Source organism: Eumetopias jubatus, unplaced genomic scaffold, assembly GCF_037043125.1.
Source record: "Eumetopias jubatus isolate StellerSeaLion01/CBP00866 unplaced genomic scaffold, mEumJub1_p1.0 scaffold_17, whole genome shotgun sequence".
Taxonomy (NCBI): domain Eukaryota; kingdom Metazoa; phylum Chordata; class Mammalia; order Carnivora; family Otariidae; genus Eumetopias; species Eumetopias jubatus.
In genome coordinates, this window is record NW_028274823.1 from 57,481,609 (window position 1) to 57,508,741 (window position 27,133).

At 45.8% G+C, this 27,133-nt stretch overlaps 1 protein-coding gene across 1 annotated transcript; it reads right to left on the bottom strand.

Moving 5' to 3' along the window:
* Positions 1 to 299: 299 nt before the first annotated feature.
* On the bottom strand, positions 300 to 25,262 carry EIF4EBP2 (eukaryotic translation initiation factor 4E binding protein 2). The gene is made up of 3 exons (XM_028109513.2): positions 24,786 to 25,262; positions 7,675 to 7,860; positions 300 to 6,689 (listed from the first exon to the last, which is right to left on the bottom strand). The coding sequence occupies exons 1-3, from the start codon at positions 24,928 to 24,930 to the stop codon at positions 6,658 to 6,660; spliced, it is 363 nt and encodes a 120-aa protein (XP_027965314.1). The 5' UTR covers positions 24,931 to 25,262; the 3' UTR covers positions 300 to 6,657.
* Between the last annotated feature and the right edge of the window lie 1,871 nt (positions 25,263 to 27,133).

Genomic DNA, 27,133 nt, shown 5'->3' on the forward strand with positions numbered 1-27,133 from the left:
TCGGAAAAAGGGAAAGCCGCTGTCTGGGCTTCCATGAGGCTAGTCCGAGGACAGAGGGGCCTACCTGGTGTGTCCGGCCCCCGCATGCACCTGTTCACTCACCACCATGCTTCTGAGGGAAGGGACAGGGCATCTCGCTGCATCTCTGGGCCAGACGGACAAAGCCAGTGCTCTGCCAAAGCTGAGAACCACCCCACGAGGTGGCTGACCATCTCTGCCGATTTACCTCACCGGTCGAGACCCTCCACATGCGAAATCCACAGGGTTTCCCCCAAAATGTAAGAAAATCAGAACACAAGTTGATACTCAAGATCTTTATTGATTTAACTGTAACAGCAACCATTGGTGAGAATTTAATTTTTCCCTAATTTCCAAACACCTGCTGGTTTAGGACAGTTACCAAAAAAAAAAAAAACCAACCAAACAAACACCAACAAAAGTGATCACGGACTCACACAGGACTGCCTCAAGACCGCATGGTGTCCTCCGCTCTCCATCCACGACGGTGAAATGGACGGGAGGGGCGGGGGGCGACCACGTCTAAGGGGACGAAGGGAAAACCAAGGAAGTAACGGCAGTCTCCACTTTTCCGTTCAGTGGATGGAACTGGGCCACTGGTGGCACGAAGACAGGGAAGGGCATTTGTTTTATATAGAAAATATCTTAAAAGATGCTTAAAATGGACCCCTAGGCATGTGAGTGTCCTCTGGGCTCTCCACGATGCCTCCTTTGAGGCTTGCCCCCGGGGTACCCAGGTGGGAAGAGGTGGGCTCCCTCTTTGGGGGAGGGAAAGGCACTGGCTCATGGGACTCAGCGGTTTGGCCACGGCCACCAGGAGCAGATGGCTTACTCGGACAACTCGTCCTTAGCTCGTGTTCCTCCCCACCCTCCTGGTTTCAAGTAAAAATTACCCTTGGCCTGGGCTTAGTTTTTTGTTTTTAAAGATTAAGGTGGAGAGGAAGGTTATACACCGGGGGCAAGACTGGCTATTCTGGGCTAGATTCATGGAACTCTCTCTGTTAGAAGCATCCAGGAATTTGGGGGGTAAGCACCGGCGAGAGCTCCCTTTGGAAATTTCAGGGTGGCCACATGATTATCAAGCATTGCAGCATCGGTCAGGCCCCTACACTTAGAAAGGTGGCAGAGTAAGAATTTAAGTACCCCGGGAACTGTGTTTCACCTCAGCAGTATTTCCCCCTGGCCATCCATACTGTGTGGTCGGTCCAGGCTGCAGGCAGAGGTTAAGCAAAGAGAAACCACAGACCATCTGAATAGGAACTCACGAGACCTCTTAAATCTAGTTTTGCCACAAGGTATTCACTTCTCGGACCAGCCCAGAGAATGAAATTTAAATTCCAGAAGGTGGGAAAGGAGACATGAATGATTGCTTGAAAAAATAAGTTTGTACCATCTCCTTAGTCTTTTGCAAGAAATTCCTGAGCTAGCCTCAAGGAAACCTCAGTGCTAAACTGGAAAATCCTTACTAGAACAGGAAATGCCCCTGGGGAATAAGCATTCAAAAGAACTGTGACCCAGTTGCCTCAAGATCTGATTTCATCCTTTATTAAAAGCTGAGAGGTTAGAACACGGTAACCACACCCCTTTTGAAGTCCAGACAGAAACTGCCCTCCCAAAGAAACCATGCTTCCTTAAAATGATTACCCGGTCCCAGATGTCCTGGGTGGATAAGTGATTGGGTTTCGCAGATTAATACACAGCTGCTATACGCCCGTTGTCCAGGAACATGCCTCGACCGGCAAGTTCTGGCCCAGATGGCGAGGCAGTGGACCGCCTCTCTGCAGGAGAACTCAAAGGGCCCGGGGCCCTGGCTTCAAGCAGCCAAGATGCTTGACACGCCATCGAATATCCAAGAAGGGGAGAAAGAGTGAAGAGTCTGTTTCTGGGATCCTGCTGCAGCACAATGAGGCCCTCACACCAGCTGCCTTGATTGCACGCAGGTGCGCAGCGTGCGCTGGCTGAAGAGCGGGCTCTGGGGCTGTCCGAACCCAAGCGGTCAGACGGTCCCAAAGAGCTGGGGGCCCAAACACAAAACGAAAGACCATCTATTGTGGCTCTGCCTCAAAAGCAGAAGGAAAAAGACAAGTCATGGTAAAGTGCTGTGAAGAGGAGTCCTTACTCGTGGAGGAAGTGCCCTTGTCCTTATGGGTGCCTCAGCAGCCACGCTTCTTAGTCAAGGGCACGCTCCACCAAGCAGGGCCACAGAGAAGAGGCAGAGCATAAAGCCGGACAGGAACTTGTATCTTGAAGATGTCTCAAGCCTCTAAAACGTGGCTGGGCGTGGGTGCCAGGCGCCCAGCAGATGTTCCCTAGGACTGTGTTCGACTGACCAGGCTCATCTAAGTTTCTGTCAAGGGTGAAGCCAGGACCGGTTCTCTTTAAGAACACATCTCCATCAGGAAGCTCGGGCTGAGGTGGGCACCCAGTTAAGATACACACTGGATTTAGAGGCGCCATCAAGCACCGACAGGCATTTCTAATTCCCAGATGTTCCCTACTGAATTGAGAAGCGGCTTCGTGGGTGAGAGACCCGACCCAAACCTGTTTCAGCTGGCAGGGCTGCAGAGACCAGGTACCAACACCGACTCTGACAGGGGCCGGGCTTCCAGATGCGATCATCTACTTCACCCTGAATCTGAACCGTGAAGCTTTTACTCAGCCGGGTAACCCAACACCCCATTCACATTTCTTCCTTTGCCTTAACAACCCTGACTCCAATTAAGTCCGCTTTAGTGGCTCAGTTAGAAGGATCCAATTCCCTTTCAGTTCCCGGCTCAGGGAGATGCAGGCTCAGGGAGATGCAAAGACGTGGTGCTGAGTCTCAGGGACACACAAAGCCTGGGACTCGCCCCGAGGCATCCTTGCACTGCTGGTAGCCAGGCAAAGGTAGAGCTCTTTTTATTCTCTTGGGAATCGTCAGTTCTTGCCACCGCTCTCCAAACCAGCAGCTGACTTTGGGGAAAGAGAAGAGTGTCTGTCTTCTATTCAGTTTGGAGATGCAGTAGCAACATCTCTGTGTTATCTAAGTTTAACCTATCCCCTGTTGGACTGACTTTATCCTCTGTTGGGGGTGAGGTGATCCTAAGATAGATCCTCACATTCCTTGACACTGCTCCACTCATAGGTGGGTGTCACTGCCCTCCCCTGTGTGTCGGCCGGCCTTAGGAGCTGGCTTCTAAGAGACACAATAGGGAAGAGGTGATGGTGTGTGCTTTCAGAGGTCGTCATGGAAGGCACTGCAGACTCCTTCCTGCCCTCTGCCTGGGGTCACCTGCTCAGGGGGGAGCCAGCTGTGCTGGTGTGAGGACGCTCGCGCTGCTCTACAGAGACCCGTATGCAGAGAATGCACCAACAGGTCCCGGAGAGTGCGCGCAGACGTGGATCCTCCAGCCCTAGCTAGATGACTGCAGACCCTGCCGACGTCCTGATGGCAACTTCCGGTGACCCCGTGCCGGACCCATCATGCTAAGCTGCTTCCCGATTCCTAACCTCCAGAAGCTGACAGAAAACATTTGCTCTTTCAAGATTTAGTTTGGGGGTCATCTGTCACACAGCAAAGGATAACTTAATACAGGTGGGACGACAGAATTCCGGGCTTGACAGCCCAATACCGAGAAGCCAGCTGCTTGACAGGGTGCTCCTGACGACGTTCAGCTATTTAAACAGAACACGAAGACGTGGTGGTCTCAGCAAACCATACTGTACAGACAGACCAAGACAACGCGTGTCTCCTGCTGGAATTTGGAAGGACAAGGTCATTTCTCACTAAGATGGACTGTCCTCAGAGGTTCAGAAACACGGTTTCCTCATAAAAAGAGCAAATGATCACTGATTTTAAGAACCATCTCACTCAGCTGGCCCCCTAAGGGTTCTCCCTCCCCAAAAGAAAAGCCAGGAGAGATTGTTCATTCTTCCGGGATCCGGCGCGCCCTGAAAAAATCATTCGTGAGGCACGGCACAGAGGTGTCATCTGTTACAAGTTAATCCATTGCCTTGTGAAACGATCTCTAAAATCCAGGTCCATGGAGGTCAAAGTAACTCTCACAGCAGTGGCCTCCAGGAAAGAAGGACAGCAACCAGTAAGGAGGGCCTTGCAGAGAAGGCCGAAGGAGCAGGCCGCTGCTGTATCATGCGGCTGACCCTCCCTGCAAAAACGAGAAAAATGGCCTACGATTAGGGAACCGTGTGCAGAGATTTCCCAAGATGGTAGAACAGGGGAAAATGGCGCCCTGACATCATTCAAGCTGGCATGTTCTAAATCCATTCCCCGCTGCTCAGCGAGAAGGCCAGGTTTTCAAGTGTGGCAACAAAGATCAAGAAGGGGCGCTCTTCTGCTCACTGCCCGACTACCTGGAGTTGGAACCAGGTTCCACGAATGCCAAAGCCAGCTATGAAGAACGAGAAGTTTCATGCCCAAAGAATCAAGCTCCCAGGGGACAAAGGGGTCCTGAGCAAGCTTCTCATGCAAATGACGGTGCAACTGAACTTTTTCCAAGAGTATAGAAAGCGAAATTTGGGAGTTTAATTAAAATCAGAACAGAGATACATTACACAAACAAACAAGAAAATACTTTTTTTTGATCATCAATTTTTGAGACTGAAAGCATCCCCCAAATTTTGGAGATCCAGCTTATTCCTGAGAAACATCAACCATCACAGAAGGTTCACTCTTTGAACTATTCACATTTTATAGTAGAAAACAGAACAAAGTTCCTCGGACAGCCTTCCTCTCTTCTGTCTAAAATGTGTTCATAAACAGGGTCTTTTCAAAGTTCAAAAGAAAAACAAACAGCTTTCTTTCTTAGCCAGTTGGCCTGTTACTCTCACCCTGGGATGTGGTCTCTTAATGAGAGGGTTCAGGGCACCAAATGCGACCAGAAATTCCCAGGACACCAGCGGCTACTTTACTTGTCATTCTATGAGGACAGAGGTGTTAGTCTTTCTACGAGGGGGTCACTCTCCCGGGATTATTGTGCCAGTCAATAGTCGGGGAGGGTGAGGGGGCACATGAAAAAGCAAACGGGGAGGGAAAGAACGAGGCGCTCGTAAACAAGCCACGGCAAGGCAGAATGGTCCAGTTTGACACACCACCCACTACAAACTGCAAACATGCACACCCAAAACTAGAGGGAGAAGCAAAGAGCTCGTCAGGGACTTGGGGAGACGAAGGATGGTGACAGGGAACAGCAGACTCGCCCACGGACATTTCTCACCTTCCTAACACCGGAAGATGTGTAATTAAAAAGTTGCTGTTCAAAATTGTATTGAAAACATATCTAAAAATAGGTCTGTAGTCATCTTAAAAATAAAAGATCACTCCTCACATAAGAGAAGTGAGATATTATCAGATACCAACACTTGAGGTATCTTTGATGTATATTTGAAAAATGGCCTGGCAGAGAGACGGGTGGGAGGGAGGGACGGAGGCTGGGAGACGGACGAGTACGATGGGGAAGGCCAGACAATGGGGAGAACCCACTTCCGAGCCCATGCTTATCTATCCCAGGAGCCGCAGCAGGTCTAAAAGGAAAAAAGTCTGGTTCTTTTCTAAGAGCATTCTGAAAGTCACCTTTTAAACTCAAACCATAAGACACTGCAATCAGAGACAATGAACATCCCAAAGCTCGGTGGACTAGAAAGCAAGGACTACTGAGTCTGAGTACCCACCTGGTTCTGCACGCTCCCCGGGTCATTCTCGGGGTCACCCGGCAGAACACTATGACCAGGTCTCCCCCCAAGTGCCTGTCGCTTGAATGGGCCTGTTGCGGGAGCGGGGAGCGGCAGAATCACCCCAGTGGCTCAGATACAAGGGAATGGCGGCGGGCAACGGGGCGCTAGCAGGGAGGAAGGAGGAGGGGAGAGCCCTGCTGCCTCCCAAGGACTCCCCCCTCAGGTGGGGCTCACACCTTTCTGCACAGATGTGCTAAGTGAAGGACTGGGAAGCGGCGTTGGAATATCAAAGACAGAAGACACCCCTGCCGGAGGAAGGTGGGGAAGTTGACCTCAGAAAACGCCGCAGGGTGACGCTAGCAGAGCTGTACAAACTGCATTCTGGCCCGAAGGACAAACAGCTCAGGGTACGAGGGAGAGTGGCTCTCCTCTCCATTACCATTGCCCTCCGACGGCTGTGAAGACCCGACACCCAGCCTCTTGCAGCTCTGAACCACAGGTGGGAGACAGGGAGGGCAGACAGAGGGTCGGACAATGCTGAACCCACCACACCTTGGTGTCACTTCCCCAGACTTGCCAGCCAGGCAATTATTGGCAGGTTGATATTTGATTTGGGGTTTTTTAAAAAATGGGGAGTGGGCGGGAGGACAGATTTTCTCAACTGTAAAATGACTACGGAAGCCAGAGTTTAACTGCTTTCCTCTGTGGGCTGCTTAGGTCTACGGAAATATGCCAAGGATCTTGGATCGACTCTGTGTAACTGGGAAGGGGGACAGGTAACAGGGAGGGGAAATGGTCAGATGAAGCTCATCTTTGCATCATTTGGCACCCAGAGGAAGGAAGAGGAGCTCTCGGGGGCTGCAATGGGACTGCTGGCTGCCCCTCTGTCCGTTCACTGTTGATCCGATGGGCCCAATCCAGTGGACACAGCCTCGGCACTGCTGCTTTCCTGCTGCTCCTGCAGGACGGTCAGATGTCCATCTCAAACTGAGCATCATCCCCTAGGAAGAATCAAGACAAAGTTTAGCCCAAAAGGAAAAGCCAAGCAGCTCTGTCATTCCTCTGCATGAGGGTCAAAAAAGAATCCAAACTCTCCCATTCTCTGCGGCCTTAAAACAAGCAATTGTTTGCTTTGGCTGGTCTTTTTAACCTGGGAGAAAAAAAAAAAAAAAGAATGGCACTCAACCCACAAGGAGTTGGATCTGGGGAAGAAGACCCAAGTGAAAAATCGCCCAGCACCCCTCTGGCTGCCGGCGGCCCCAGCAGGAGCTCCTTGCCGTCTATCATGCCGGCAAACTCTTCTGGAGGCTCTGAACTTTGGCCCTGCTCTCAATCAACACATTGTCCACGAAAAGCTCATTTGGAATTTGAGGAGGCACAATGCTGGCTCCCGCACTGAGGTCGGGGAGTACAACCCGAGGCGAACCTCGGGAGCTGGCCATTTCTACTCCCTCTTCTGCTTCCACAGAGACAGAATGGACTTCTTACTCAGCGTGTGTGTGTGCGCGCGCGCGCGTGTGTGTGTCTGCGTGTCTAGGTATCATAGGCAGTCCTGGAAAATGCGGGAAACAAACCCTATTACCCCTGTACCACAAAAAGGACATTCTTCTTGTAAGAAACAGGTCTATTTCTGAAGGGCAATGGAAATGGGGCCTGTTCAGTTCTGTTCTGTGTTCTGTGTGTTACTCCCAGTCCAGTACACCCCAGGCGAGGCAGGACATGAGGCCTGGCTCAAGGACTCATCTAATGACTTCCTATGCCCTGAGTTTGGATTTCTCCCTGCTCCCGGATTAGATTCGCTTATGATTTAGAACCCTAGGATTTCCAGAACATTTCAGTAAACCTTGGGTGTTGGGAGCTGGGAACCTTAGAGACCCATAAATGAATGTCGGTTGTAACCGAGGCATCAATTTTTCAACCTGTAGCCGACTGACATCTGAATCCCCAGGGCTACCCACTCAGCCCCGCAAACTGGAGTTCTCTTACCAACTGCATGCTTCCTGTCATGATTGTTCAAGTTGTTCAAATTGTTTACTTCTACTTTGGAATCTTCGATTAAGGTGCCAGGGCTGGTGACCCCTGGGATATTGGGCAGATGGCAGGGCGGGGTCTGAGCCATAGGAGAATTGCGACGATCCAACAGAAACTTTCGATCATAAATGATTCGGGTTCCTGGAAAACAGGGTTCAAGAGTCTGAAACAAATTAAGGGGCTATCAACATATAATAAAATCTTTAAAAAGGGGGGGGCGTCTGCCTTCGGCTCAGGTCGTGATCCCAGGGTCCTGGGATCGAGCCCCACATCGGGCTCCCTGCTCGGGCGGGAAGCTTGCTTCTCCCTCCCCCACTCCCCCTGCTTGTGTTCCCTCTCTCGCTGTGTCTCTCTCTGTCAAATAAAGAAATAGAATCTTAAAAAATATATATATAATATTACCGGGAATTTATTTTAAATTCCATCTAAACCTAACCCTTGAGGGCTCACAGTTCAAGAAAAAGGGATAAGCTTTCTGTTCCCTGCCTGGGACCAGGCCCCTCTGCTGGAGAAGCACCTTCTCCTCCTCTTCCACACTCATCTTTAAGGCTCAGCCCCAACATCACTTCCTTTATGGAAAACCTTAAAAAAAAAAAAAAAATTCTTTCCCCCATCTTAGCCCATACATGTCACCTACTATAGGTCACCTGCTGGTCGATCTGCCGTTCCACAGCCTACGACTTCCTTATGCCAGGGCTAGGTCCTAGTTCCATGTGACCTTCGTTCTACCATTTAGAAAGTTTTAAATGAAATAACAAACAAGAGAAAGAATCACCAATAGACAGATCGCTGCCTTTAAGTGGAAGGCTTTCCAAAGGTACTGAGACCAATGTTCTTCCCAGACAGAGCTGTGGTAGAAGCTGGACCCTTCTCTATTTTACAAAACAATCTGCATCCCAGTAAGTGCTACCAGAGTGTTTTACAACGATCCTTCTGAAGACTGCATTTGACCTGACGAATAGTTAAGAAAATCTACTGCTGCTATTTCTTCTGTCATGGTCAGCCCAAGGTACAAATGGCTAGAAACCAGATCTAAAACTAAGCAACAATTTAGAGATGCTTGACGTTGGCTTAGTGTAGCGGACGCCTGGGGCTCTGCTCCAGACCCTGGGAGCACAGCTGGCTCAGTGATCGAGGACATGGCCACCATTCAGTGATGTCTGCTGAAGGAGGGGAGAAAGGGGGAATGGGCCACCCAGCACCCCTGCCTACAGAACAAAGAGATGTGGTCAGATGGAGGCATCTTGCTCACACTAAGATTAAATCCAGAGAAGGAAAAGGTTCAGGCATGTAAGTTAAAAGCAGTAGTATATGAAAATTAGATTGTGCACAAAGTTACCCATTTAAAGAGGGAGAATCTAAATACTACTACTGCCTGCTGGTCAATGCTTGTAGATCCTCAAGTGAATAAACTCCTGTCATAAGGAGAGTCTGGTTCAGGCAGATTTCCTCGAGTCACATGTGACAGCTACATCCCCGGAAAGAGAAAAACAGAACAGCTAACCAATCTACCTGAAATGTGAGGAAGTGGGTGGAAAAAAGCAAGGAAACTACTTCAAGAAGAATGGAAATTCTGGAGTCTTCCCAAAGAAGGAAGGAGATGAACATTTACACTAAAGAGATGATACCGACATTATGCTAAGTAGCTGGAAAATGGATTAAACTCAGTGGTTTTCTCGGGATCCATATCACAGTAGTACCATGACAGTTTCATGCAAATGCTAGTAAGTCATTTCTTTCCAACTAGATGGAAAATAAGAGTCAAACTAGTGGTTTCTAGGTGAGAAAATGGCCAAGAGAGACTCTACCCTCCAATTTGCCCCCTGCCCCCTGCCCCCTGGCATCCTTGCTTTTACAACCAGAATCAAGTGCTGAACATATTCTCCTCTTGGTACTACAAAACCTGTCACAGGACAGAATGACTCAGTGTCTCAGAATGGAAGCAATGTTCTCAGATGGGCATCCATTAGCACATGCAGGCATCTCAAAACAAAACCTTTAAGGCTTTCAAACCAACTCCAAAGGAGATCAATTTTTTCTTACTACCTAGTTCTGTTACAACTACACTGCATACACAATCATATTTACGATTTATAAGAGGTGAAAATAAAGTATCTGGCTCTCAGCCTCTCCATGATAAAGTACTAAGAAAAATGCCATGCCTATTAGGACAGTATATTTTTGCAGGTATCTGCACCAGAATCCTCTGGAAAGCTTGTTTAAAAACATTCTACCTGAATCAGAATCCCTGGGGCTTCGAACCTATCTTTAAGTTCCTCAGGCCATTCTTTTGTTCATTAAAGTGAGGAACCCAACTTCAGGGCCTACTGGCTGGCTCGGTGGGTGGAGCGTGTGACTCTTGGTCTAGGGGTTGTGATTTCCAGCCCTGCACTGGGTGTAAAGACGACTTAAAAATAAAATTAAAAAAAAAAAAAAAAGAACCTGACTTCAATCTTCTACCAAAAGCCTAGTAACAGTGATCTGAGAATAGATGAAATATGAAAGAAATAGTTAAGAGGACGACGGAAGGGGCTGGGGGGGGGGGGTCACTTTGACAGATGAAGTGGACACCCAGAAAGTGACTTGATGGAGCTCACCGAACAAATGAGAGGCAACATCGGGACCGAGCCCCTGGTGTGCGGACTCCCAGCACAGACTGCTCTGTGCTCTACCTCCGTGCCCGGGACGTCCATGGTGGGACCACGGTATGGGAAGTGAAAGGAATCAGATGGTAACTGCCACTTACGCACGAACCCTGGGGTGAGCGGCACATAGGCCGCCCCGCTGGTGCCCAGAGCGCGACTTCTCCAGAGGCACGCAGCAGGATGGCGGGGCCGTTACTGCCCCCTCGGGAGGGCGACAGACACCAGTAGAGGCGGTTTCTGTTTTTCAGTTTTCTAAATTTGCCAAGGCCGGGTACTTATGTATTTTAGAAATTAGGTAATCTGCTTATATTTGCTTCCAGAACAGAAATACGCAGTTTTAAAGATTACGCGAGCAGGCAGGTCCTATAATCCAAGTTCATTTCAGAATAGCTTTACTAAAGGGGCCTCGCTGGTAGTAAAAGGCGATGCTGGAGAGGATCATCTCTGAAAGACAGCATGGCACAAACCAGGTCAACAGCTCTAATTACTGTTACCTGTCAGCTTTTTCATTTTGAAGGCTAAAGGAGACAGGCAAAGGCTGAAAACTTACTGAGGAAGTCTCCGAGTCCTAGAGTGGGCTAGAATTAGCTTCCTATGTTTACTTTTAGAATAACTGAGAGGCAAAGGCCCACAGCTCATTTATGACAGGCCTCACACCATAAACCTAACCTTAGCAGAGCACCTCCGCATGCCTCCCTCCAACCCCTGGAGAACACTTGGAAAAGGTGGAAATCATTCATCCCCAGGGGAAAGGAGACACGGGTCTTATGTCCTGTCTCAAACACAATTTTAGGACAAGGAAAGTAAAAAATCTACCTTCACCCTCTTTGCTTTGAAAAATAAGAACTGTAGTAACAACTTAAAAAGGCATCTGGAAATTATGAGGCATGAGTCATTCTGGACAGCAGAAAACATTTTAACTTTCAAAAAGTGAATAATGTGTATTATTTTGGAAGTTTTTCTTGTACAGATTTAAAACCTTTTACCACCTTAAACGGAAAACAATCCGACCCTTGCTTAATGAACGGGGGTCACCATTCTGAAGATCACTTCATAAACTATGCTGTGGCCTATGAACTCTGGGAGCCTAGACGCTTTATTTTCCTTCCACTGTACAGAATTCAAATAGCCTGCAAGTGCCCCTTTCCTCATTGTTTCCTCCGTCACTCTTAGGCTTGAGAATACCCCTTTTTTCCCCAAATCTCAGTCAGCTCGGGCTGCCACAACAAAATACCACGGCTTACACAAATCTATTTTCTCAGTTCATGAGAAGCCCAAGATGGAGATGCCAGCATGGTCTGCTTCCGCTGAGAGCTGAGAGCTCCCTTCTGCGTACACAGACAACCACATTTTCAATGTGTCCTTAGATGGGGCGGGGAAGGAGGGAGGGAGGGGGTAGCAAGCTCCCTAGTGCCTCTTCTTCTAGGGGCACTAATCCATCATGAGGGCCTCACGACCTCATCTAAACCTAATTACATCCCAAGGTCCCAGCTGCAAAGATCATCACATTGAGGGTTAGGGCTTCAATTTATGAACTTGGGGAAGAGGGGTGGGGGGCGCACAATTCACCTATCCTAACCCGATGCTTCTATCCTTGTAGGGACTTTGCAATCAGCGATTCGCTTATTAGAATACTACGTAAAATAAAGAGCAAACGGGCTGGGAGGGGCCCTGATGGCTTTCCAGTGAATAAAAGGAAGGAGCCTTAGTGGATGCACTTTCCATATTTGCTGTATCACCTCCACTTTTGTTCATGGTGGCTAGGTTTCAAAAGAGTGAGGTTCACTGTCAGATGTTCTTAAACTAACATTCAACTTGCAAGTCAGAACAAGATTATTCTTACTTCTGCAGTATGCCAAGCTTGGAATTCTGGGGATGAGATGGTGAAAAACAATGCACAGGATGAAAGCAAGCTTTCTATTTCTAAATTATATATTAGCAATAGCATATGCATTAAAGAATTGTAATTGGACCAACTAGGAAATAAGCAGTACAGAGTCTACCTAAATGTGTGAGGTATAAAGGAAACTTTGAAGCACTTCTATGACTTTGGAGAGGCGATAAAATCCATTTTTTTACAACTTTCCTGAGATGTAATTCACATATAGTTCAAAGTGTATAATTCAACAGTTTTTAGTAGATTCACAGAATTGTGCAACCATCACCGTGATCAATTTTAGAACACTGTAACCATCCCCAGAAAGATAACCCATACACATTGAGCAGTCCCTCTCCACCCCGGCAGCCCTAGGAAACCACTATTTTCTGTCTCTACAGATTTGCCTATTCTGGACATTTCATATAAATGGAATCATGCAATATGTGATCTTTTGTGACTGCTTCTTATACTTGCATGTTTTCAAGGTTCATCCATGTTTAGTATTTCTCAGGACTTCATTTCTTTTTATTGTCAAATATTCCATTACACGTATATATCACATTTTATCAAGTAATCAGTTGATGGACATCTGGGTTATTTCCACTCTCAGTAATGCTGCTATAAACATTCATGTACCTGTCTTTGTGTGGACATATGTTTTCATTTCTCTTCGGTTAAGAGTAGAATTGCTAGATCATATGGTTAACTCTGTTGAATCTTTTGAGCAACCACCAGACTGTTTCCCAAGGTGGCTGCACCATTTTACATTCCCACCAGCAGTATGTGAGGGTTACAATGTACACACATGGCAGCCCACACTTGCTATGTTTTTTTTTTAAAGGATGTTAGCATTTTATTTATTTTTTTAAAGATTTTATTTATTTATTTGAGAGAGAGAGAATGAGAGATAGAGAGCACGAAAGGGATGAGGGTCAGAGGGAGAAGCAGACTCCCTGCTGAGCAGGGAGCCCGATGTGGGACTCGATCCCAGGACTCCAGGATCATGACCTGAGCTGAAGGCAGTCGCTTAACCAACTGAGCCACCCAGGCGCCAGGCGCTATGTTTTTTATTATAGCTACCTTATGGGTGTGAAGTGGTATCTCATTGTGGTTTGATTTTTTTAAAGTTTTTATTTAAATTCCAGTTAGTTAACACAAAGTGTAACATTAGTTTCAGGCGTACAACATAGTGACTCAACAATTTTATACAACACCTGGTGCTTATCACAACAGGTATACTTCTTAATCCCCATCACCTATTTCACCCCTCCCCCCACCCATCTCCCCTCTGGTAACCATTAGTTTGTTCTCTATAGCTAAGAGTTGGTTTCTTGATTTGCCTCTCTCTCCCTTTTTCCCCTTTGCTCATGTGTTTTGTTTCTTAAATTTCATTGTGGTTTGATTTAATCTGCATTTCCCTGATGGATAATGGTGTTGAACATCTTTTCATATGCCTATTGGCCATTCCAATGGACATCTTCTTTGGAAAAATGTCTATTCAGATCCTTTGCCCATTTTTTAGTGGGCTGTTTACTTTTGAGTTTTAAGAGTTCTTTATATTTATGAATACATGTCCCTTACTCATACATGATTTGCAAATATTTTCCCCTATTCTGGGGGTTGCTTTTTCCCTTATTGGTACTCTTTGAAGCACAAAAGTTTTTAATTGTGACAAAGTCCAATTTATGTCTTTTTCTTTTGTTGTTTGTGCTTTTGGTGCCATACTCAAGAAACTATTTGCTAACCAAGGTCATAAAGATTTGTGCCCATGTTTTTTCCTAAAGGTTTTATAGTTTTAAGCTTTTACATTTAGGTCTTTGAGTCATGGGGTCCAACTTCAGTTTTTTGTGTGGATACCCAGTTGTACCAGTATCATTTATTGGAAGGACTATTTCCCATTTAATTGTCTTGGCATCCTCGTCAAAGATCAAATAGCCGTAACTGTGTGGGTTTATTTCTAGACTCCCAATTCTATTCCATTCATCTATGTTTATCCTTAGGGCAGTATCATACTGTCTTGATTTGTAATAATTAATGAAATTGGGCTATTTTAGGTATCTTAAAATTCCATATTAATTTTAGGGTCAGCTTGTCAACTTATGCAAAGAAGCCAGCTGGAATTTTGACAGGATTGTTTTGAACGTGTAGATCTGGGAAATACAGTCATCTTAAGAATGCTGTCTTCCAATCTATGAATGTGGAATGCCCTTCCATCTATTTAGGTCTTCTCCAATTTCTTTCAACAATGTTTTGTAGTTTCCACAGTATAAGTTTTGTGCTCCTTTCATTAAATTTATTCCTATATATTTTATTATTTTCATGTTATTAGAAATGGAACTGTTTTCATTTTTGCATTGTCCATTGAAAGTGTATAGAAATATAATTGGTTTTTGTATACCAGTCTTGTATCCTGCAACCTTGCTAAACTCAATTAATTCTAGTAGTTTTTTAGTGGGCTCCTAAAATACATTTGGTTGTGGATGCAAACAAAGCAAATTAATTCAGAAGAGAAGACACCATGAAGAACTGGAATCTTAAGGGTTGCCACTAATGGTCTCAAATATGGCTAAGGAAAATCGGAGTACAAAAGGACAGCATTTTGGGTGTTTGAATTTTAGATCGCTGCAAGCCAAAAAAGTTTCACTGTAGCAGATATAGAGCAAAAATGGGGAATCAGCCTGTCAGTGACTATATGGTGTGATTCAAAAGCACCTGACCATTCAAAAAATCAAAACTATTCAAACAAAAACATTAAGATTCGACTATGAACAAAATGGCAAGAAAAAAACCTTTGTTTCCTTTGTTATATACTGTGTTTACCATGAGATTATATTTATTCCAAGACAAAAACTAAAAAACCTACAATACTCAAGGGCTCTTATACATATGCATGCACAGACATCTATTTTCTTAAAGTAAGAACTTGCTGGTTAATCCACGTTTCATCCAAAGAGCCTGCCACATTTATGTCAGGCCCATTTCATGTCAACCAATGCAGCCACAAGTAACTAGAAATCAGTTAATCCTAAATTCCTGAAGGAAAACAAAAGACCATACAAGATATACCTTGAATATAACATTAAAATGGCCCACGGGGCGCCTGGATGGCTCAGTCAGTTAAGTGTTCGACAGCTTGATTTTGGCCCAGGTCATGATCTCAGGGTCATTAGATCGAGCCCCGAGTGGGACTCCATGCTCAGCAGGGAGTCTGCTTGAGATTCTCTCTCTCCCTTTGCCCCTCCCCCGGGTGTGCGCTCTCTAGAAATAAGTAAAATCTTTAAAAAAAGTGGGGGGGGCATGATTTTGATCAATTGATGGAGTGTTAAAAAAAAAAAGTTGTCTATTTCACCTTGACAATGGATGCTTTTCCTTCCAGTGAGTTTTCCATTTCGTTTTCTATGAAAATAATCATGCCCCTTGGATTGAACCAGACATGGGGCTCAATCCCAGGACTCTTGAGATCATGACCGCCATGAAAAGTTAAGAACCAAAATATCATATATGCTGTATACCGGATTTCACAATTTGCAATCAAACTATAATAAAAGCAAAGAATACTTATAGGAGAATATGTAAATGTTACAGGCCGTGATACTGTCAAAATAATGGAGAAGTTGACCTACCAGGGAAGTAGAGACGGGATGGATGGTACAACTTTATATAATGGAGAGTTACATTGACAGATCGCGACTGTGACTCTATTATTTTACATTTTAATGGTAACTATCAGAAGAACCAGAACCGATAATACAATTTACAAAAACTGATAAATAGAGAAGGGAGCGGAAATGAGAGGGAGAAAGTAATGAAAGTGTTCCAGATTACTCATCTTCCATGACAGGGAATCAATGGTATTATCTAACATTAACAAGCCAAGAAATTGTGGTGCACATGTACGTACAACAGCAATGACAAACAAAAACCGTTAAAAGTGACTGTCTCTGGCATTTTACTTTGCATTTTTAGGTGCTTCTGTTTTTCTTTCTTTTTTTTTTCTTTTTAAGGATTTTATTTATTTGTTAGGAGAGAGAGAGCAGGAACAGGGGCAGAAGGGGAGGGAGAAGGTGACTCCCCGCTGAGCAGAAAGCCCAGTCCAGGGGTCAATTCCAGGACCCTGGAATTATGACCCAAGCCGAAGGCAGCCACTTAACTGACTAAGCCACCCAGGCACCCCTTTCCATCTTATTTTTTAAATGTGCCTGTATTACTTCAGTCTACATGTTTGGATTTCAGAACAAATAAGAACTTTAAAATCTTTTAACATTAGACATTTATAAACTTTCTTCATCCCTTAACGACCAGATACTAAGATAAATCTAATACCTTGACCCCATTGCTTTCTAGATGCTGACATTACCAGGAAAACAGTAAAAACAAAGTTCCTTTAGTGGAGAACAGAAAGGAGGGGGAAAAAAAGCTTCTACCCTTTGATCTAAAAACTAGTAATTTTCAGAATGGCAAGGAACAAGAAGACCAATGAAAGAGGCCCAAAATTACGCTTACCAAGATGGTTAGCTATGTAAACGAGGTCATTCAAGCCTAAGGGTCTCTTTCAAGACCAAGTAGCTTAGTTTAAATAATTAATCCAGGGGTTATGCTATACACATTCAAGAAACTGTATTAACTTCAAATTAAACCACCTAGAGAAAGCCCACTGTAATGTGGTTAACTGAACAGGGTCCCCAGCATAAAGTTCTGTTTAACTATGGCTGCTTCCTATATTAGAAGTAAGCATCTATTCATGCAAAATGACAGCTCAGAACAAGAAACATCAAGTAACTTGCCCAAATTGCAAAGCCTGAGTAAGCTGGTGACAAAATTCCTCCAAAGGCTAAGATGGACCTATACCCCCCACACAACAGTGTCCAAGGAGGATGGGGGAGTGTGGAATTAAACAGGGCTTCCCTCAGGGGACTCTCTCCATCCAAGAGAAAATCTTTCTCAGCAAACCCTTAGCAGACTTTCCCCTACATCTCATTTGGCCAGAACTGGGTCAGATGCACAACAGACCAGACACTGGGGGAAGCTATGACTGGTAGCCATGGTGCGTATCCTGGGGCTTGGCACACTGCCACTTAAAAAAAAATGCTTAAACATCTATTCTTCATGGAGACTCTGGATAAAAAGACAGACTCCTAAAAAGCTCTATGCCAGATAACCCAGAGGAAACTAAAAGCTGCCTAAGCCACCCCCCTCCAGGGAGGCTGATGGTGGCCAAACCACATTCAGTGTGGGCCACCATCAAATCTCTAAAGTGCTAATAAAATCAAGAGAGGGACATTTTTTTACATCAACAGAAGGTACAAAACTGGAGCCTCAGGATCTTATAACTTAGTATGACCAAAGTACTATGGCAAATGGGAGACGTCTAGGGTTGTGAAAAGCCAATCCTACTGTCCTTTGTTTAAGTTTCAATAACTGGGAGCAACAATTTCCAAGATATTGTCAAAGGATGGCTCCTGGCCCCGTCACTTAGGACACAGCCATCACAGAACACACGCCTAGGCTGAAAGGGAAGTTGATAATGATTGTGTTCCTACACTCAAGGTCTAGTGTTAGGAGAGGCTTAGAGAACATCTGGCAAAAGCCTGTTATTTTAGACATTAAGAAACTAATATCCAGAGAAGTTAAAAGTATTTGTGAAAGGACACTTAGTGACCCAGGAGTCAGGAGAGCAACACAAATAAACTAGGTACATTAAGCAAATCTGGTTCTCTCGAGTCTCAGCTGCAACACGAGTTGAAAAGATGATCTTTTTAGCTAGTACCAGGTCCAAAATGGTATATGAACCACAAACTAATCTTAAGTAAATGTCAAAATTATTTTAAGTCTGTCTAGCCTTGACTGTCAGAAAATCTGGGTGAAAATACAGTACACCCAGTACGTTCATTTCTATTTTTTAAAAATATTTTATTTATTTATTTGAGAGGAAGGAGGAAAGAGAGGGACAAGCAGACTCCCCGCTGAGCAGGGGACCAGACACGGGGCTCGATCCCAGGACTCTGAGATCATGACCACCAAAGGCAGATGCTTAACCGACTGAGCCACCCAGGCGCCCCTCAAATACATCCACTTCAGTGTGGGCTTGAACATTCATCCCAAAATAAATCATCTCTACAAAAATGCCTCACTCTGATTCCAGGAAAATGCTGATTGGATCTGCCAGGTTGCTGACTGTGTCCTGGATCAGTTCTTTGGATTAGATTTCACAGATGTGGTTCAGCCTCTGTCTGTAATACTAATAATTAATGAAGGATCACTCCTATTGGTATGGGGAAAACATTCAGATTCAAACTTGGCTTTCATTCCAACTGTCTGCTTTCTTCCAAAGTTCCCTCCTCTTGGGCACTTATTTAAAAAATAAAAATAATGCCTATCTACGAACATCTTCCACTTTTCAAATAAGGAGCTTGAAGTCTACCAACAAAGTCTGTGAGCGGCAAGAGTCTGCTAGAGATCCCTGGTCTAGGTCACTGTTTTTATCTACTGCCTATTCGTGATTCTAGGAACTTATCCGACCAGAGAATAGTTTCATTTCAACCTAAAAGCAGCCTGACTCTTAACATAAACAGTCTCTCGGGGTGACACGGGCTCCTCTGAGGCCCAAATGATTAATTACGACATCTTAAGATGAAGAATCACAAGCCTCTCACGCTTTCTGAAAAGTGTCTCTTAACACCTAGAGAACAACGGTCTACCTTAAGCAGTAAATAGTCAGCATTTCTGCTAGAAGCAGCAGGCCATTTCTAAAATAATCAGAATTGAACGAGGCCAGTATTACCTTGATTCTTAAAACCAAAGACATCACAAGAAAAATACAGACTAATACCCCTTTTGAACAGAGATGTAAAAATTCTCAACCAAGTATTAGCACAACAAATTTAGCAACACATAAAAATGATTATATACCATGACCAAGTGGGATTTATCCCAAGAATACAAGACTGGTTCAACATCCAAAAATCAACTGACACAATATGTCATGTCAACAGGATAAAAAACAAAAATCACACAATCAACTCAATTTTAGTAAAAAAAAAAATGCATTTGACAAAATCCAACCCCCTTTCATGATAGAAACACTCAACAGACTAGGAAGAAAAGGGAACTTCCTCAATCTGATAAAGGGTATCTGTGAAAAACCCACAGCTAACATCTTACCTAATGGCGAAAGACTAGATGTTTTCTAACACTGAGAATAAGTCAAGGGCATCTGTTCACATTATCTTGCCACTTCTGTTCAACGCTGTACCGAAAGTTCTAGCCAGAGCAATTAGGCACAAAAAAATAAAAGGCACTCAGATAAACCAGGGAAACGTAAAACTATCACTATTTACAGACGACATGCTCTTGTCTACTAAAAAGCCCATGGAATCTACACGAATTGAACTGCATTCTCCAGTTCATTTCTCCTTGCTTGTTAAAGTTTTTACTTTCTTCAACCACTCAATGAATTGAACAGCTTCTGTTTGCCAGGGCATTCATCCTGAAGATCTGAAAGATTATTTACTTAGATGTAAACACTCAGGGATTTCTGAGCGTTTGGCTTCAAGCAATGGCCTGAGAACAGGTGCAGGGGACCTTTATAAACTAGCCACCCATGGGATGCACAGCAGCTGCCTGTTAAAACACGGTGTCTAAGGGGCCTTCACAAAACCAAGTTCCACGATGAACAAATTTGAAAATGGGAGTCTAGGCCTTGACTATTCAGTAAGGTGAATGACTGCAATTCTCAACTGACTTTTGTTCTATTATTTATAAATGGAGTAACAAAAATCGTTTAAATATTACATTGTTCATAAAAAGACTTGGAAACCAAAAAAAAGTTCTGCCGCTCACCAACAAACTATTCTCCTGCTCAGGCTGTATTCTTCTCCAACCAGATGAACTAGCTTACTCCACATTAACTGTACCCTATCTGATCTGCACATTTTTACACACACACATAATCAAGCCTACAGTGCAGCCAAACCATCTAAGACGACTCCTTTTTTTTTAAGTAGGTCCCACACCCAACATGGGGCTTGAACTCACGACCCTGACGTTAAGAGTCGTGTGCTCTACCTACTGAGCCATCCAGGGACCCCTTTGCAAGACCCCTCTTAGAAAACTGTTGTTAAGACTCCAGCTGTAAGTCTTTCCTGAGTAACCCTGCTAGTGTCAGTTTACAGACTCATCACTTTTAGCTCTTCCAATTGGCCACAACAGGCCTCAGCAAGCTGAAGGAGCTGTGCACAGGGCCTTCATACATGCTACACTATCAACTTGTAAGAGCTGCCTTCCCTGGTCAGACTGCATCTGACTTAGGACAGGCAGAGGCTTTCAAACAATGTATTGCTATATGCTTTGAGGATGCAGATTGCTGCCTCCCCCAGGCTCAGAATTCAATCCTTTTTTTTTTTTTTTAAAGATTTTATTTATTTATTTGACAGAGAGAGGCACAGCAAGAGAGGGAACACAAGCAGGGGGAGTGGGAGAGGGAGAAGCAGGCTCCCCGCCGAGCAGGGAGCCTGATGCAGGCCTCAATCCCAAGACCCTGGGATCATGACCTGAGCCAAAGGCAGACACTTAACTGAGCCACCCAGGCGCCCCAGAATTCAATCCTCTGTGAGCAAAAAATGCACCCAACATAAAAACTGAAGTACATCTTCTTTAATATATACTTTGGCAGCTGATGAATATGAGACCTCAGCTGAATCTCCCACAGAATGACAAACATGTTAATAATTTGGGTTACTCTGAGATAAGTAAATGCAGTCTTCCTCAAACACAAGGCAGAGGGACTGAACACCTTTCATTATGCTTTTCATGTACTTCTCCCATGTCATAAGGAAGTCCTTTGGTTAATAACTGAAGCTAGGGAGCCAAATAAGTACATTTGCTGGTTCAGAAGGTTTTGGCCTAGAATAAACTCAACCCAAGGTCATGCAGTTAGAAATTTCACAACAGTCAGAAACTGACCTTCCTTCCCCAGATCTACATAGAGCTCTATTCACCTCCCAAGAAGGGAACCAGGCCAAAACTTAGGACTCCTCTCAAACACTCTTATTTTACTATAGCTCACTCCAAGCGGATTATTTTCCCTTCTTCCTACCTTCTTTATTTCCAGACCCTTGCAATGGCCTTCAGGTAATTCTGACCCAGCGAACCCATCACAGCAACTCTCCAGCTGACCGAGGAAACAGCAGCACGAACAAGATTTTAGACCATCACAGTTAGTTCCCCACTGGTGCTCTTATTATGGCAACAGCACTTTTCCACAGCTGATGAGGATGTTATGCAGGAAAAGAAAGGCAGAAAGAAGGCTAAAAGAGTTCTCTCTGTTTCTGCTCGTTTCCCAGGGCACAACACTCCTAAAAGGAGAAAGTTCAGAACTTAGGAAAGCATCAGATGCCTTCCAGCTAACCGAAGTGTGATAGAAGTGAAGACAACTACAGTAACTTTCCCTTCCACTGAGGCTAGATGTGGCTTCTCAAAGGAAGAACCAAATAGCGTCCTCACTCCTCCACAGGCAGATAAAATAAAGTAAAATAAAACCAAGGGCATTTTTTTTTTTTTTGCCTTGAATTTACTCAACAAAAATGTTCCTCCTCCTTAACAATGAAAACAGGTAGGTACTCTTCTAGCAATTTGAGAAATCCAAAGGTCAGAGCAAGTCTGTCTCCACCCACCTCTCATTCCCTAAACCATGAGAAGGCAGTTTTGAGAAACCTTCCCAAGGGGTAGGCTGTAACCTCTGATCCCCAATAAATAAAGGACTCGCAAAGGAAAAGAAATCATAAGTTCACTATGTTGTGAACGTCCCTGCCCAGTCTGATCATTTAGGGCATTCAGCGCATCAACTGTTATCCTGGCATACTGCCAACACGTGTATGACACTCCAGAAGGTTTCCAGAAGTTTAAGACAGGACATGCTAATCCCCTTCCTTCCCACTAAAGAGAGATTTCCCATGCAAGCTTACTATCATTTTTCTAAATGTTTTCATACCTGAAATGTATGTTAGCACTGGATTCTATAAGTTTTTTTTGTTCTAAAACGAAAAATCTTATCAGTCCCCAACCCCTTCAAGAGTTTAAGATCACTGAGAGCAAGGACTGCATTTCCTACTTTGGTTTATGGCTCTCTTTTGTGCAAAGCACTGCACTAGGCCCACAAAACTCATTTAAAATACCTAATCACATTAATTCAGGTGCCTGGAGGAGACCAAATAAAACTATCTTCCCCTGGCTCAATTACATGGTGGGAGAGAGAGGAATGTACAAGAGAGATGAGCAAACCATCAGAGGAGGGGAAAGTTTCCAAAGGGGGAAAAATTAAATCAGTATCTACTGCACATCTAAACAGCACTGAGTTAAGAGTGATTAAATCCAATCCCAACAGTGCTATAACCTATAAACGCATTATGTTAAGTCTTCGTGCTAAAAATCCAAAGATTACAACCTGCTCTACCAATAAATACAAGTTCAATGTAACAGATGAGCTAAGATGACAAGTATTTAAATCTGAAACAAAAAACTGTGTATAGAAACTATCAGGAGACAGGTTAAGTGATATTTGAGAAAGCAGTAGTGACTGTAAGTTGGAAGGAAGGGTAAATGAATCAGTATTTCTGGCAGAATCTTTCCAAGCACTTTAGGAACTAATCCAGACTATGAAACAGGCTTCTATCTTTAAAGCAATGCTTAAAGACTATGTCCTTATTCTAAAAGCAAGGCAGCTTGGCTGTTTGAAATATGCCCGAAAGGTACCCCCTCTGTGGCTCTTCCGTCAGGGGAATAATGATTAATATATAGCTAAAAGTTCAGTTCCTTCCCCGCATAAATAATAGCTGAGTGCAGTTGTTAACCATGACATGTTCTCAACGGCTGGAAGCGCAGGCATTTACTGACCAGTACCACAAAGAATTCTGCAAGAGGTTATAAATCCCTTCCTATCACCTTGGAAAACAGTATCCATTTCTTAAAAGCTGTCAGCTCAAGTTCAGGACAACTCTATCTGGAGCAGATACTGGTCCGCCAAAATCTTTCACGATCATCAAAAAGCAGGATCGAAGCATGCTCAGGGGCTGGCCTTGAACAGATCAGGTCAGGAGGGAGGGTTCTCCCGTGAGGCAAGGCACCTCACGGAGTCATCCCACCAGCCTGCAAAGTTAAAGCCTCTATAAGACCAGCTATCCAAAAATATTGATGAACTCCTCCTGCTTCGGTCATTTTAAAGTCTTCCAAGGCAGCCACCCATCCCCTAGAGTGGCCGGGACGGATTCCTCTGTAGAGCTCTCTCCTGGATTTTTATCCCTTGTTGTTGGCAAAAAGGTCTTCCTACTCTCTGGGCCCTGCTATTGTGCAACCAATTCAAGGATCGCCAGGGCCTAACTGCACCGGATTGGTTGTAGTACAACTGGTGAGCCCAGCCCACAGGAACGAAGCTAGCCATCTCCTCCGGCAGAGGCTGCCAGCAAAGTTCAACCCTCTAGAGAGAGGCCACCCCAACACCAAAGGAAGACAAAGTTCCGAAGTTAAAATGAAGCGCCATCCCCTTCAATAAGGTCCCACAAGACCGCTCTCTAGTCTCCTCCCCCTGGAGAACAGCCCAGTCAGGGAACAACACACAACCTTTGAGCTCCCTTTTCCCGTGACAAATTCAACGTGGTTCACCTCCACCCCAGTGTTCTTCCTTGTAAACAGTTCCTGGTCATACTTCGAAAAGCAATGCTCGGAAAACTCTCCCTGCGCTGCCCTTCCCCAGAATCAAGCAATCCCACCGATCCGGGTGCCCTTCTTGCCAATGCCCTCCTCATCTATCCCCAAAAGCGTCACCGCCAAAAACCTATCGTCAGGGCTGCCAGCGTTCTACTACCCCCACGTCTTTTCCCTTGGCTATGTCTTGAGTATTATTTTATCATTCTCTCCCCTAGCCTGGGCCTGGGGACTCCCCCCCTCGTGGGGCCTCGTCCAGCAAGTAAACAATGCTGTCAAAGCAGGATAACGCCGGATGAGGCGTCCAAACTCTGCATTCCAGCCTCCTCCTGCCGTTCTAAAAGCAGCAAAACAAGTCATCGCAGAGTCCCAAGAGCGAAATACTCTGCCTGTTCTTTCTAAAAAGGCCCGGGAGAGAGCTCCAAAATCAAGCATTAATGTGCACAAATGCACGACAGGCAAGAGGCAGAGGCAATGCAGAACGAAAGCCAGGCCAAGTGTAGACGAATCTGCCCAGGAGGAGGCAGAGGGGGAGAAAACTGGGTCGAACGCCGAAAGCTGCCACGAAGCGGGAACAAGGGCTCCCCTCCCCGCCCCGCCCCAGCGACGGGAGAGCCCCGTTCCCAGAGTGGGCGCGCGCTGAATCGAGTTGCAGCCAAGAGAGAATGCGAAGTTAAGGTTCCCGAAAGCAGTCTCACGGGGGCTTTGGCGGACCTGGGGGGGGGGGGCTTTGGCGGAGCTGCGCGGGCGGAGGCTGCCACGCTTGGACACGCCCTGAGTTAAAGGCCCGCGGCGGAGAAAACGGGCTGCAGGTTCCGGGCCGCGGCGGGGCGGCCGGCGCTCACCTCCCGGCGTGGTGGAGAAGAGCGTCCCCCCGGGCGTGGTGCAATAGTCATGAGGTAGCTGCGCGGCGTCGCTGATGGGCACGGTGCGGGTGGGGATGGCGCGGCTCTGGCTGGGCTGGTGGCCGCTGCCGGCGGACGAGGACATGGCTCTGCGCGCGGGCTCTCGGGCTTTGTCCGGCGGGCGGGTAGGCGGGGGGCGGCGGCGGCGGCGGCGGCGGCGGCGGCGACGACGACGGCTGGGGGCCCGGGCTGCTCCGGCTGCTCCCGCGGGCGGAAGGGCGGGCGGGGCTGGGCGCGCTCCGCTCGCTCCTCGCTCGCTTCCTCTCGCTCCCTCGTCCCGCTCCGCTCCCGCCGCCGCCCTCTCAGCCGCCGCCGCCGCCGCCGCCCGATCCTCCGGCCTCCGCCAGCAGCCCCAGCAGCAGCAGCAGCACCAGCGGCAGCAGCGGCGACGACGACGACCGGAAGCGGGCGAAGGCGGGAGCCAGAGGGAGTTCGGGGAAGCTGGTCGGCGGAGGTGACGTAAAGGGGGCGGGGCGGGGCGGCAGGGGGCGGGGCGAGGGCGAGGGGGCGGGGCCGCGGGCGGGGAGGGACTGAAGTCCGGCGCGCCGGCCGCGAGTCCGAGGGAATATACGCGAAGTGCTTGTGGGTCGCGCGAAGGTAGGCACGGAAAACTTAGGTGGGCTTTTTCTCCGATTGCGGGTCAGCACCACTTTACTTGAGCCAACTTCCGTTCTCTAGCCATCTAAACAAAAGTGTAATTTTACTTTTAATTGCTCCATATTAAGTATAGGCGATGCGTGCGCCATGTATTAGAAAAAAAAATCAGAGTTGAAAGGTTGTAAACCACTGTCTCCCAGTTTCCCAATTCCCCTTTCCCGGGGAGACCACTGGTGCCATCTGTATACTCGTGTATCCCCCCAGAGACCGTCCCTATATACACACACATAATGCAACATATAAACATTAAGGAAACAAAGAGATGAATAGCTCCTTAGAAAGGAACTGGAACACAGGGTAAGGTTAAGAACACGAGGTACCTAAAAAATCTCGATTTGCAACGCTCTTCTTTCCTCTAGGGGTTCTCAAACTTTTCAGTCTCCCAAGTTTACATTCCCAAGAATTACTGAGGATCCCAAAGAGCGTTTCTTTGTCTGGTTTTATCTAATTGATAATCACTGTATTAGAAATTAAAACTGAGATTTTTAAAAATGTTCATTAACTTATAAAGTTAATGTCATTACATGTCAACATATTTTTATTTTAAAAATTCTATTTTCGGAAACAAAAAAATTACTGAGAACAGTGGCATTGTTTTACATTTTGGCAAACATTTCAATGTGTGCTTCGTAGAAGACAGCTGGAGCCTCACATCTGTTTCTGCACTCGATCTGTTGTGATGTGTTATTTTGGTTCAAGTATGTGAAGGAAACCCAGATTCACACAGGTAAGTAGATGAAAAGAGGAAACCTCACAGAATCTTAGAAAGGGCCTCAGGGACCCCCCCCGCCAGGGACTTCCAGACCACATTTTGAGAACTGCTGCTGTAAGGCAGCATTGCCTCTGCCCACAACATACCCAAAATGGAATTGGCAAGAGACTCATGGGTACTACCAACATAGCTAGCATCATTCCCATTTTGCAAATAAGGAAATTGAAGCTCTGAGATATTGAGTGTTTAGCCCAAGGAAAACAGCGACTACCTCACTGCTGAGAGCGCCAAACAATTACTTAGTAAAGACACAAACAAAAGAACTTACACAGTGAAGCAAATACTGTGATTGGTGGTCAGGTTGGGCCAGAGCATAACATGGAACGATTTTGTGGTGAGTGTCCAAGAATTCAGGAAGAAGAAACCCCTGCCTGCCCTGCAGCATGGAGGTCCCCAGAGTTGGAGGGGACTGAGCTCAACCTTGAAAGATTCCATGGTTCTATGGTTTTGCATATGTCAAAATAAGGACAAGGCGCCTGGCTGGCTCAGTAGGTGGTGGAGCTTGGGACTCTTGATCTCAGAGTTGTAAGTTCCAGCCGCATGTTGGGTGTAGAGATTACATAAATAAATAAATCTTTTAAAAAAGAGAGAGAGAGAAGGAGGCACTTTCTAGAGGAAGGAAAAGGTAAGATGCTAGTTTACATCTGTGTAAAGCTTACAAAGTGTGTGCACTCCGCCTTGATCTCTCTTTGATTATAGATATTGGGGTGTTCTGGGAAGAACAGGGAGCTCTTTCTGGCCAGAGATTGGGTTGGAATATGGAATGAAATGAAGTAAATAAGGTTGACACCAGAGCACAATTTTGAAATTGCAGAGACAGGGAAGTATCATCTGTTTTTTTAATTCATTTTGACAGGCA